Here is a 14,176-nt window from a genome sequence, read left to right on the forward strand (position 1 = left end):
TTAGCTCTCCAATGGTCAAGGAAATGATTAAAAAGCTAAATAAAACTTCGAGCTCCATCGTTTAAAGTTCCTTCTCCCTTCTGCTCAGCGGTTCCACGGTTGCTAGGCGACAGAACGTTCACCGAGGGAGTGGCGGGAATTCATGAAGGCTAGGCCTGTCCAAATTCACAGCCGTTAACATCCGGTCTACTCGGCCGACTGAGGACCCAGCCCACGTCGGCCGAGTAGGCTGGGTCCTTTGAAGAATGCAGACCCTGAATTGACACACAGCACAGGACTACAAATGCGCTTCGTGAAAGTGACGTCATCGAACCAGACACGGAGAAAACTGAGGGGAAATGGATGTAAGTTCAGCAAACTTCCCACAAAAGGAAAAAACCACCATAAATCCGGTCATTTGGTAAGTAGCAGCTACGTTAGGGGAGAGATTATGTGGTGACGCCATATATGCGACGTGCCAATTTCTAGTTTGTATTCATGCTAATTACGAACTTTTACAAGCTAATAAATCTCAAAGTGCGTGACTGGCGTGGTGGACACACCCATCATTACTTTTCATTTAAATTGCAGTTCAACATATGTGCGATCCAGGGTCGTTTTTAGCCCCGTTGACTTGCATTCATTTATTTAGGCTCCCTATAACAGAGGCGGCCGATTCGTGACACTTTCACGTCCGGTGAAGAGGAGACTTTAGGCACATAAAAAGGATATCACAAGATCTCGTTTCATAAGAATGAAGGTTAGTAAAAACTGCTGCCACCTAGCAGTGGGACTTTGAATTGCATGCCAAAAAAGCACAATAAATGTTTACATGTAAATTCTCAATAAAATCGACACACGGATTTAAAATCTTGATTCTGTATCGAAACTTTAAATACTGCAACATTTCAGTGTAGCAGTATTTTCTTACAATCCTAATAAAAGCTCCGCAAAATCAATTTTATTTTCTCCCAAATTTCACTTTTTCTGTTTGTATTTTTCTGACTTGCACATTTCTACAAAGGACAAAAGGTGAGGAGGGAGGATGTGGTGGATGGGTTTTATATCACTGGAGCTCAATAAAGTTATATTGCCCGCGCCTATTACCGAGATAACTTAACCCACATCATCTTTGAGGTGTTTTAATGTTGTGGCTAATATACACATAGAAGCTGTAAACGAGTGATCGCACATCATTTGATAACTGCAATTAAATTTTTAGTTGCAGAAAAACAATATTATATTAATTTAAAATTACTATTAGTCACTATTACGTGGTCAAACTGGTCATCTAGAACAGAAAAGTCAAGTTTAATCAAATTCCAGGGAAAGTAGATGGGAACAAGTACAGCAGGCTAAATGGAGACAAACTGACCTGTCTGCCTGACCTGATGTCTACGATTAAATCAGAGAAACCGGAGTTTTAACTCATAAAAGACTAAAGCTGCTTTGTGTTGCAGAAACAGGGAGTAAAATAGAGATGTTTGGAGCAGGAAGAAGGCTGTAACATCCACTAAACAGGAGCTCAGTTTGCCAACATGCAGCCGATTACAAAGCAGAACAAAAGGAGGTGACGCAGATAAATTTCAGGTGCTCGGTGGTTGTTAATTCTTCGTTTTAGGATCATTTCAGAACTCATCAGTGAATCTTTCGTGTTTTCATTAGACTGCGGTGAGTATAAATATCAGGAAAAGTGAATACAGATGGCTTCCAGGACAGGAAACTCTCACTGATGCGTCTTTAAAGGCACACTTGGCAGTTCTGCTTGCTTTTGGCACCTCCTGCTGTCCATTATTAATTCTCTGTGGTTAAACCGAAAATCTATCTGTGCTTTCGTCTTATTACCATCTTATTCTAAAAGCTGAAATGTCTTGCAGCCTTCATTAGTGTCTACAGGAGTGATTTATCACTAAATGAAACAAATGAGCAGCTTTCATGATCTAACACATGCAGGAAACGTGCTGGAAGCAGACTGCAGCGCCAGGTATGTCAGCTACTTTTCTTCCAACAGAAGGCGGCCCGCTAGTCTGAAGTTGCAAATGCGTTATTCTGGCCACAGAGGGTCGTGGGACATTTCATCAACCCTGTAAAGGTCATTTTAGCGCATACTGGCTCAAGAAAATGATTTAAAAATATGAAAAATGTGCACAGTATGGCTTTAAATCTAAATAAGAATGAGCTGCAGCTTTACAAACCCTGTTAGTAAAAAACAAGAAGGCAAATGGACATGTTTCTCTATTTGATACATCAGGACATTAGATCTTTAGAGAATGACACAGATTGACTTTACATGGTCGTTTAGCTTTTTTAAGACACCTAATATGGTCAATAAAGCCATTTCCTGTTCCTACAGGTTGTTTTACCCATTGCTCCTCACACTAATGACTATTAAACCGCCTCTCCTGTTCCACCCAGCTGTCATAGGAGCTCCTGCTAACAAGTGAGAGTCCTTCCTTGTTAGGGGAAAGCCATCTGTATTATGGTGACAAGTGAACAACCCTGGGTGCAGGCAGCTCGAGCGGATAGGAGAAGCGCACTTGTCGCCTGGGGCCACTAACAGGCTTCACCTGCTGCTCCTTTGCCATCAGAACACACACACAGACACACACACACACACATACACAAACAGGGGACACTCAGTGGAGAGACAATGGACGAACATGCTGCAGCAGACATGAAAATGACAGTTTAAACAGCAGTTCAGAGACATGATATTCATGTGTGCGGAGGATCAGGTGAGGTCGTCTCACTCTTAAAGCTGCAACGGCTGCTTTGCCCTCTTCGCTTTCTTCGTCCAGCTCATCATCACTCCACTCCCACTCGCCGTCCACCGTTTTATGCAGTCGTCCGCTGGAGCCGGGGACTCGGCGGACCTGATGCACATTTGTGCACAGAACTCAGCTCCTTCATGACTGTTTTTTTTTTAAATAAATTCGCAAGCAGCAGGTTTTTTCCTTGCCACCTTACCCTTTTGGACCTCTCCGTTATTGTGGGCGCCCTTTGGAGCAGCTTCTCCAGTAAGTACTCGTGGTTCTGTCATGAGAAAAAAAAAACATTAGTGAGACTTGTGTATTGTTCTCTGCCTTCAAATCTCCTTCGGTTCAGTTACTTTTAAATCGTTAGAAAACTTTGGTTTGAATTTAAAATAAAGCCTGCCATCTGCTGTTCACACAAAGTATTGCAGTTATCGAGTTGAACATCCAGCATTGGAGCTCTGCAAGTCGCTGACTCTGCACTCTGCTTGTTCCTGTTGCTATGATACGAAGGCTGTTGCATACATCCATCAATAAGAGCAATGCTGCAATGGCCTCAGACACAACAGCTCAGGGATGAACCTCATGACCTGCATCCAGACGGATGTCCTTCACCTACCTTTGCTTTCTGAAAGAATTTATGCTTCAGCAACTCGGATGATGTTGGTCTGAAAAAGAGCAGATTAACAGGAGTCGTCATGCCAGCTTCAGAGCACTTATATTTCTGCAGCAATCAACTGATTTATTCATCTTCAATCCATCATTAATCCCCAGACACTTCCACCAACTCCTCTAGTGAGACCTCAGGTGTTCCTTGGCCAGCCTAGGCTTATTTTGCATCCAGTGTCCTGGGTCGACCTCGACTCGCACCTCTTTGGTACTGGAGCAGGTACGGCCTTCTCCAGACCCACTAAACCTCAAACCTCTCTCAGTTTGTTGATTTCCATTAAGCTAAGGTTAAGAAAGTGTAGTGTGATCACCGTTTTTCAGGTTCCCTCTGTAGACACTGAGAGATCATCTTCCTGAAAGACTTGGCGTATTTCTTTACCATCTCCTTGTCTGCGATCCCCGTTTCCAGAGTTGGAGGATCGTTCTGCAGCGTCAGCATCAATACCTGAAAACACAAGAAATCCTCATCAAGAATCTATGAAATGACAAATTATCTATAATAAGAGAGACTATGATACAACATGACAAATTAGCGTGCTTCTTCTTGTTGTTTTACCTTCATTGGTGGGTATTTGTGATAAGGTGCAGCTCCAGTGGCAAGCTCAATGGCTGTGATACCAAAACTCCAAATATCCGCTTTGAAATCATAACCCTTCTCCTAAAGGTAGGCAAAAAATCTCTGTTTTCTCGTGCCTTTATTGCTATAAATACAATAAAATAACCTGCAAATGCAGACATTTGTATTCCGTGACCGACCTGCTCCATGACCTCGGGGGCCATCCAGCATGGCGTCCCCACAAACGTCTTGCGCACTTTGTTTCGGGTCATGTCACCACCTGTGGCTAGAAAGGCACTGACGCCAAAGTCTGAGGGAGAGAAGAAGATGAGGAACACTTCTGGGGGAAGAGCGGATTTTCCTAGATTGATAAACCCGCCCATTAAGGGTCACTTGGAAAAATACCTGCAATCTGCACCGAGCCATCTTCTCCAAGGAGAATATTTCCAGCCTTCAAATCTCTGCAAAAGAAAATGAAACAAGCGGATGTAAAACATGCTTTTTTGCCAAGTTCTGCATCAAACAATCCTAACTTTGTTTTTTTATGACTTTATTCATGCAGAGCCTGTGGCTTATTCGCTCGCCCTTGTTCTGCCTCCCCTGGTGGCGATTAGAGGATTCAGCGGGGACAGCTGTCTGACTGCCTGTCTGTCTGCCGAATGCAGCCGATGCTGTCATCTTGCCAGCCAGACAGCATCACCATAGCAACAGACTTTCCGAGACAGGGTCAATCAAAAGGCAAGTGAGGACGGCAGATGTTTCCAACTAAGAAGGATCCCTTCTATTGGGTATTTGGGGGAAATTAATGCAGATTTTAATTAAAAAAAAGTGAAGAAAAAAAACAGTTAAACCACAAAGAGTCAGGGTTACATGTTTAGTTTTAATTTTATGAGGCGCTGGCATCATGATTAAATCTTAGACAATCACGCTGTTCCTCTGGCTGCCTGATAGGGGCACTGTTGCACAGAATTTGCCACTTAAAACTGGAAGCCTTATAAAATTAAAATGTATTGATGAAAAAGTGCACATATTAAACATTTCAACTAACTGATCATTTTGTTTGTAATGTTTTAGTATTTATATTAAATATAAACTGTCAGATTGAAAGGTTAAAACTATGATATGGTTTTCTCGAAATATTTTTTCTGCAGCTTCAAATCATCTCGAGTAGCCTCTTTTTGAAGGACGTAACGCACTAAAAAGGAACCTTAAGTGTTAGCAGGCAGCAGCTCAGACTGCTGTCTGCTGCTGCACACTCCAGTGGAGAGGCAGGAGCAGGGATCGGCAAACACGGAGCTCCACGGAGCTCCAAAGAGACGAATGAAAGCAGGTATGGAGTCCCACCTCAGTGGGTGGCTCAAGCTAAAGTTAAAGAAATCTGCTCAAATATAAAATAGCTGTTTGTGGTTGATGTGAGGTCGGATCTAACATGTGCAGACACAACGCTCACACTAAGGATTTAGTTTGCAGGAATCAACATGACTGATCCAGGCTCAACATCGCTGCAGCTTCCCAGGCTGTCACCTCACAGCTGGGTTACAGCACCTCCCTGCTTTTCTCACTTTCTGTTTTCACGGATGGAAAACACTCACCCTTGACCCTTTAACGTTGAGCAAACCAACTAAGATGGAAGGGATAAATTTGACTCAGAATCTTACAAAAACACTCCTTTGGGTTCTGACTATAGATAAGACAAATATATTTACCACATCTCTTAATCGACTGCAAAACTAAGCAACACCTGATTTTGCATGTAAATAATCATGAATTGCATTGTTTAATATAAAGATGAGTAGAATAGTTCTTGCAAAAGTACTCAGAGTTCTGCAGAACCACAGGACTTTGTTATATTCGAGAAAATTTAAAGTTACCATTTGAATGCCGGCTACTGACTCCATTTGGCCAGTAGGAGGCAGTAACACAACTTACAAGATGAATTAGATATAACAATATGATGACATCAAATGTGAAGAAATAAAACACAATTTACAGCAACAGCTGTGATTTCTGCTTTATATCAAACCAACTGTGTGTGTGTGTGTGTGTGTGTGTGTGTGTGTGTGAGTGAGTGAGTGAGTGAGTGAGTGAGTGAGTGAGTGTGAGAGAGAGAGAGAGAGAGAGAGGGGGGGGGGGGGAAGTAACAGAGTGAAAATGAGATCCAGCACCTTGTAGCATGCTAAATAGCTGTTGGCCAGTGCCCCAGACAGATTACATTTACAGATGCTGATTAGCCCAAAATTCTCCAGTTCTCCCTAGCAACCAAATATGACTGGCTGTTTAGCTGCAGCTCAGAGGCGCTTTTTCCAGCGCCCCAGGGGTGAAACTGGTGAGTCTGGTGGAGGAAATTCACTGTTTAAGCACGTTTATAGTAAATATATGAATATATATTGTAATTTTATTTAATTTTTAGATGTTTATTCTCCCTTCAAATCAGGGAGGGAAGCACCCCCTAAGGTCCCGGTGTGTCGCCACTGGTTAGAATGGAAATAGGAAATTCAGCAAAATAAAAATGGGAAAAAAGGAATTTTGGAAAAATAAATAAAAAGCATTTCATAGAAGAAAATATCTTTTCTATAGCGCCTCTCAAGATAAAAATCACGAGGCGCTTCACAAAATCAAAAAATGTTGAAATATAAAAAAGAATTTAGAAAATGGTTAAAAATATATTTAAAATGAGCAAAAAATAGACAATTGTGATTAAAAAATGTAAAAAAAAGAGAGAGAGAGAGTGAATAGGAAAGAGGGAAATCAGTGGATCCTGAGGAAGGTGGAATAGGTGGGAGAGCAGAATAGAGAGAGATGGTGAAGAAAGTCACACAAAAGCCAGCTTGAACAAGTGAGTCTTCAGCTGCTTTTTAAAGGAGACCACTGAGTCCACTGATCTCAGGCTCAGGGGGAGAGAGGTCCAGAGTCTGGGGGCCACAGCAGCAAATGATCTGTCACCTTTGGTCTTTAGCCTGGTGCGTTGCACAACCAGTAGGCTTTGATCACTGGACCTCAGGGACCTGCTGGGCGTGTAGGGACTAAGACGATCACCAATGTAAGATGGTGCTTGTCCATGTAGGGCCCTAGTACTTCTGGCCAAGAAATATTGAATGAATATCAACAACATTTTTGTACTTTGTTATATCTTCAGATTTATCATCATCGCCAAAATGCTCAGAAATAATGTGATAAATATTTTGGGCATTATTGCACACTCCATGATCACATTCATCGGCCTATCCTATTTGACCCACCTGTTGTTTTTAATTAGGCCCAGCTGAAAAGCAGTTTCTGGTTACGCTACAGCTTTTAATTGGAAGATATTGCTGCAACAAAGTACAAAAATGCTACATCTGAACATCTCCCCTCTTCCTAAACCATTTCTAAACCAACCATTTGCGGGCAGTAGCTCCATTGTTGCAGACACGAGACGAGCTGCTGCTCAACCGGTTAAAGTTCACTGAACACGTTAAAAACTGAAGTTTTTTACACTTTAAAATCCTCCACTATGATAAACAACAGGATTCACGAGGAGTGATCAAAGAATGTAGGGGGTTAAGGTTCACTGCAGCAGACTCAGAAAAGCTGCAGACAGCTATTAATGTTCACAGAGGAGGAATAGGAGGAGGTGGTGACACAACGCACAGCGAAAACTGTAGCAGATGGGTTAAAATTAACCTGAAATTCACAATATGGTGCAGGAAAAACCTGCATGTCCTGAGATTTTAGGTGAAGAAAGGAGAGAAAACTGAACAAAATAGGTCTCTTCATATTTGTGACCTACTAGTAAAATAACAGCCAGCTAGTGGCCAGGTGAGAACGGCCGAGGCATGAAAGTGTCAGGGAGATTTATCATTCTCATCTGGCAGCGGTGCGCCTCGCAGGTCCACAGGGTCGCCTCCTAAGACATTTCATCCTGGTGCTGGGCTCGCCGTGTTCCTAACAGGGCCGTAAAAAGGGTTTATTTGACGCTTCATGGACAGCAGGCGAGGATGAAATCCCTTTTCCACTCGTTTTATTTTTTCAGAATACCCCTTCGACCATAAAATGTTCTCTCCCCCGTAACAGATTTTGATAGCCGTGTCGATGCTGCTGGGTTTCAAACACGACCCTCCTCACCGAGACAGATAAAGTCCTCCTCGTTTGCTCATAATGTAAACAAACCCGGTTAACCTGGAGGCCAATTCTCTACAAATTCTTGCTTTTGTATCATGCGCGCGCACGCGCGTGTGTGTGTGTGTGTGTGGTGTCAACCTGTTGTTAAAGCTGGAGGACAAGTTTCCCAGCTGCTGTGAATGAGGAGGTGGAACAGTTCGCTGCTGCCCGGTAAATGTCTCCAGCTGAACCTAAACCTACAGCTCTAATTGGTTTTCAGCCATCCTGTGCTGGATCCAACATCTCATGTGACACGTTCTCATGGCGCCCTGCTCCCGAGCCCCCTCTCATATGATCTGGATTGCACAGTGCTGTACGTATTTTCGCGAGCAGACGATTATGGACCAGCGCTGCTCCTTTCCTTTGTGAGTTTTCCTGTGCATTGGCTTAGCTAGCTTATAAACTCAGCTTTAAATAGTGGCACATTTCACCTGATGCACACGAATATACAGTGTTTATTACAACAGAGCTGGAATTGTTAGTATATCCATAAATCTCTTCCAGCAGTTTCCCTTTTCAGCTATCATGTGTGAAATATGTGTGTAGCTAATAAAGAAAAACAATAAATCTCTTCTGGATCACTTGTTAAGTTCTTAATAGTTAAAGATAAACCAGACCACTGTTGTTTAGAATGACCATTGCCACTTCCTGTTATTTGGATTCAACTCTTGACAAAGATTAATAACACAAACCTCTTATATACTAATAAAATGTCCTCAAAAATTAAGTACGTTAAACTTGGTTTTTCTACTTTAACAGCAGCGGATCTTTCTTATTAGATGCCAGACAAAATATCTTGTTGCAAAAATGTTTCTTTATCATAGCAACAAGCAGCTCAGTGAGAGACTGTCTGCAGGAAAAAAAAGAGCTGCTGCTGCCAAAAGCTGATCAAAAAGCAATAATGATCTGTTTACTTACGTCTAAATAAACTGCATTGCATAAAACGTTCGAATAAATTAAAGAAGACACTGAAATACTTTATTAAAGCCTTAATTTGAAACATTTATCCTAAACAGAAATAAAATATCAGTTGCATAAAAAAAGGTTTAAATTCTCATTAAAATGCAAATTCATTCTGAGGAGAATCTAATATCCTGCAGCTCTTTAAACAGTAGAAATCCTTTTTTTTTTTTTGACAAAGATCTGTTTACAAAAGAGTCCTGTGTCGTCTCTGTAAGGACACTGGACAGGACAGCATCTCCTCCGGAACGCTCAGCTCTAATAAAACATGCGTGTTTGGCGGTGATGAAAGGCCTGGTGTCAGTTTTATTACGGCCCCAGCGTGGGAGGCAGCCTACCTGTGGATCTGTCCGTTCTTGTGGAGGTACTCTAAGCCCTCGAGCACGTCCCTCAGCACCGTGGCTATGCTGGCCTCGTCCAGGACGCCGTGTTTGTGCTCGCCTCGTGACATGATGTGCTTGATCACGTCCAGCACCGAGCCTGGCAAAACAAACCAGATTAATGCAAGAGGTTGATGAACAAATGATGGGAAGGACATGCAACATGCATGTCACATCCTAGTGTTTTAATTGGGAAATCCACTTAAAAAAAAGGTTGATCTGAATGAAATAAATGATTAGTTTGGTTTAATTTACTTAAATCTAAAATCAGAACATAAACACGGGCAAAAACGTTATAGCCAGCTATTAACTAGCACATTTAAAGAACACAGTAACTATTCTGGTACTATCATGATGTGAAACTGGGTAAAAATTAGCATGAACGGGTGAGTAGGTGCGGCTGTTTTCTCTGAGAACACTGTTCACCAGCCTGGCCTCTAAAAGACCGGAGATCACCTCCTGCTCCACAAATAAGTAAAAAGCTGCTTTATTGTTTACTTTGTGCACATTTACAACCAAATAAATGGAACTCCTTTTGAAACGATGATCGGAATTTGCTTTTGTACGACACAAGTTTGTGCAACACTGGCGAATCGGAACTAAGCGGACAAACAAAAAGAATGCTAGTTTCCTGAAGAGCTTCGTTCTGCTGCATTGAGACACAAGCATAACACTGCTGCTCCATCTATCTGCACACTCTGCTTCAGCTGGAAATGGGCCACCGACGGATCAGGACAAAAACCTTACGTTGATGTTGGTCATTTTCATTTTTGTCTGGATCAGAACAGGAAGATCTGAACTTTTCTGCAGCACCGGTCTAGCACAGCCTGTGTTGTCTAAAGGAGCTGATGACGATGGTCACCCGAGACTAGACGCCGTTACTGCAGAGTCATAAACACAGCAAGTCAGCGAGAGAGAGTGGAGGTTAATGCGCTGTTCTCCCACAGTGGATGACGTGATTCAGCGCTCAGAGAGACTACAGGCAAGGAAAGGCATGAGATAAGCCTCCTAAATGTGGGTGAACACGAAGAACTTCATCAACAAGTGACAGGTTACAGTAAAGAGGATAAAATCTGAGTGAAAGAGAGCAAATCAGGGAGAAATGCAATCCTTATGAGCTGAAAAATTAATGGACAGTTGTCTTTTGCACAGCCAATAAAAAAAGTTAGGTCATTAAAATAAATAAAAGGTTATTTTGAAATATGTACTAAATAAAAAGCCTAGCCTCCCTCAATGAGACAATCCAGAGTTATACCCCATCACCAATTATGCATGTTTTTTTGTGTGCTAAGCCCGCCTCCGTCACATAGAGCCTCATGCATTTTGAATTGAGCTCCACTCAGCATTAGCCAATAGCGTTAGACATCGGCTCATCTACAGATGTCAACCACAGAGCGTGCACTCGCTTTTGAGGTCCTACCTAGACCGATGCAGGGTTGGTGACGTTTCTTATGGACAATTAAGTCTTAAAGTGACGGTGTGTATTTTCCCTGGCGATATGGGGCAGTAGATACCCAAATCATTGCAAGCAAGCAGTATGTTTGTGTTTGAATAAGACCTTACCAACGGATGGCCATTAGGGTCAAAAATCCCTGGGAGTGCAATTTTTGATCAAGTAATTAATCAGATAATTTAACCTCTAGCAAAACGACACATCTGACTACCTTTCATCACTGGCAACAAGCAAAGAGGTGCATGTGTAAAACAACAAAGTTTATAAATGGCAAAAGTTTTCTAAGCGTTTATGAGACATCAGTAAATGTGTTTGTCCTCACGGTCTCCCGTAGAAGGAAGAGAGAGAGAGACGTAGACCCACTCCCATTTATTTTAGACCCGATTTTTCTGGTTATACAACGCTGCCAATATTTTTCAACAACTGCACATCATTTAATTCCTTTTCAACATTTCCAAGGATATTTCCAGAGATTAATAGTAAAAACTACACATTGTCTCTAAAATAAAGACAAAAATGAGTAAACAGCATAACGTGAGAATAGTAACTGTACAACAATGTGTTTTAGTTCTGTTGGCTGGCTGGAGGTGCGCGTTCATGAAGGAGAGATGTTGCTTCCAGCCAAAATCACAGAGGTAGGTAGAGGGGCTATAGATGCAATGCATTTTTTGCCTCCAGGTGGTGCCCTTTGACAAAAAACTCCAGAGGTCTGCTTTAAAAGAATGAACCAAGCGCGTATCATACCAGTGTTGTAAACTTAGATTATCTTAAATTGAGAAAACATACGCGTACACCTGATTTAGTTAAATCTTAAAAGAAAAAGGATACATAATTCAACATATCGCTGAATCCAGAGTATGCATTGAATTTTAGCTACTTTCACATGAAATCTTCACTCAACATCAGCAAAATAGATGAAGATTTTGTTAGCCATGGTGGCCATCTTGAATTGGATTGATTCCAAATGGTTAAACAGTTGTAGTTGTAAATCCAGTGATTTATGTCTGAGAGTTTCATTCAAATCCATCCACAGGTTAATGAGCTGTTTGGCTAACGAGCAGACAAACACATACAAATACACACAAAGAGACAATGGGCAAAAATATTATTGTAGGTAGGGGTGCTTATTGGCAAGAATCTGGTAGGCCAAACACTCCCATAGCACACACATTGTTATTGCAAAATCTTGTTGTTCCATCAGATTAAGGCAGTAGAAACCGCGGCCACCTAGAGTTACAGAATTTGACGGTTAAAGAAAATGGTGCACCACCACCTTGTGACACACACATGCACAGCAAGAGCACACAACTCTGCTGAGCTGCAGTTAGGGTCAAGATTTCCAGAACCATCTCCGAACCGAACCTCCTCCCACTCGCTTCATGTCCCGGTCACGGTTGTTCTTTGAGTGTAAACACGATATCCAAAGATCAGTATTGTTTAAATAATACTTATACAGATAGAGAGTAAAGTCTCCTTTAAGGTGGTACCAGGAGAAGGTGGGTTACCACACACACACACACACACACACCATGATTCAGGCTTTAGGGGCTTTCTAAATGCCAGCCTTGTCAGCCTTCTTCAAATTAAATTCATCTGACTAAACTCTTCATGCCTCATTAGGTCGTTTCAGCGAGCTCAAACATCCTGACAGGTTAACAGTCCAAAGGTTCTTTTTGCATGGGAAAGGCAAGATACCTGCTGATGTTAATTTGAATGGTGCCAGTCCAAAAGCCCCAGAGGAAAAGTTTATACAAATCGCAGGGAGTAAATTAAGTCTTGACAGTCGAGTGCACTGCAGTGCAGAGCATGCGAATACTCGGGGAAATGTCAAATCATTGTTTCAGTTACAAGCAGAGTTAAACAAATCTCTCCCTTCTCTTTGAGTTTTCAACAGAAACTGACAATAGCGTCACCTTTCTGGTCACTCTGCTCTTTTGAGATCAAGAGGGATGATGATGAGAGAATGAAAGGCGGGGGAGGGAGAGGATAAGGAAGTAGATGAAGGACGAGAAACCCGGTGCCAACTGTGCTAAAGGCTCATGCAGAATGCCAAGTGACGCTGGATAAGGAAAGCGAGGGTGGGACACTGAAGGCATGGAGAGTATAAAAATACCATTGTTGGCTTGGGCTGAAGGAAGCTTCTTTCTACATTTGAATCAGTTACAAAATTACCTAAAAGGGAAATCAGAAAAACTGATAACATGAAAATGAGAAAGATGGAGTTCTCGGAAATATGAATGGCACATTTCAGCTGTTTTTTAATAACGCTAAAAGGGCAACAGCTCCGATATTGAGCCTCAAAATGTTTTAGTTAACTATCACCTATGTTAACGATAGTCAATTGGTGGATCTGGGGCCACATCCAACCCATCTAATCACTGTATCTGGTCAACAAAGCACTAAAGGGTTAAACAGTTATGCACAGCCCAGTTGGGGAATTAGCAATACCATGTTTCAAAAAGTGTTAATAAAGCTAGTGTCTTAGTTTGTTAAAACATTTACTAAATCATGTAATCGGTTAGTTTTTATACTGTAGTAGTGCGTCATTGTAGAGGTTGTTGGTAAGAACGGTAGCATTTGACTAGAGCTACAGAAGGTTACGTTTGAGCATCAACATCGGAATGTACGTGTGTGAATAGTCACACCGCAGGTCCTAATGCAATGTTGGAGAACTCAACATGGTCTCAGCTAACATTAGGGTACCAGACATGAACTGCATGCAGCAATCCACCATTCTCAGTTGTTCTTACTCAGTTTGCTGTGGCAGACCACAATGGGTTGGTTATGTGAGATCGTTTAGTATTTCGTTGGCTATTTGACACGTTAAACAACAATACATTGTGTAGATTTGAGCTACCCTGCAAACAGTCAACCTCGCATGGATATGCAGACCATGTCTATATTGAGTCCGTTGGTCCAGACCATGTCTGTAGGATGTCCACAGTAGGTCTTTGCATAGTGGGTACAGACATGAGTATGGGGTCAGAACTTTTGACAAGTCATCATTAGTGGAAGATTTTGCCTCAGCTGAGGGAGTAACCCTTCACCTATAAGATCGGGTAAGACGTCAATCAAATGTTTGAAGCTAATTTGAGGATGGTAATGGGGGTTTGCAAGAAAGAGACACATGTGAGGAAACATGTGAGGTTTTCAGCGGTATGTCGGACTGTGGAGGTAAGACTAGTTGTAGACTATTTTATTGGAGGACATTAATTGGACCCTTTTGAATGTAAAAAGACAGAATTTGTTCAAGACGGCTCTTTACTGTCATTGATATGAGGCTTCT

At 41.9% G+C, this 14,176-nt stretch overlaps 1 protein-coding gene across 3 annotated transcripts in view; it reads right to left on the reverse strand.

Moving 5' to 3' along the window:
- The window catches only part of oxsr1b (oxidative stress responsive kinase 1b), a 54,197-nt gene that overhangs the window by 14,203 nt on the left and 25,818 nt on the right, over nt 1-14,176 (reverse strand). For 2 of the 3 annotated variants that reach the window (XM_054751210.2, XM_054751209.2), the window contains exons 4-12: nt 9,396-9,537; nt 4,363-4,418; nt 4,158-4,267; nt 3,958-4,059; nt 3,713-3,846; nt 3,352-3,400; nt 2,947-3,012; nt 2,730-2,852; nt 2,478-2,555 (exon numbers count right to left, since the gene is read on the reverse strand). In XM_054751210.2, coding sequence (XP_054607185.2) covers nt 2,478-2,555; nt 2,730-2,852; nt 2,947-3,012; nt 3,352-3,400; nt 3,713-3,846; nt 3,958-4,059; nt 4,158-4,267; nt 4,363-4,418; nt 9,396-9,537 — 860 coding nt within the window. The remainder of the gene's footprint in view (nt 1-2,477; nt 2,556-2,729; nt 2,853-2,946; nt 3,013-3,351; nt 3,401-3,712; nt 3,847-3,957; nt 4,060-4,157; nt 4,268-4,362; nt 4,419-9,395; nt 9,538-14,176) is intronic. The other variant, XM_015955133.3, reaches the window with a different exon arrangement.

This window comes from Nothobranchius furzeri, chromosome 7 (assembly GCF_043380555.1).
Source record: "Nothobranchius furzeri strain GRZ-AD chromosome 7, NfurGRZ-RIMD1, whole genome shotgun sequence".
Classification (NCBI taxonomy): Eukaryota; Metazoa; Chordata; class Actinopteri; order Cyprinodontiformes; family Nothobranchiidae; genus Nothobranchius; species Nothobranchius furzeri.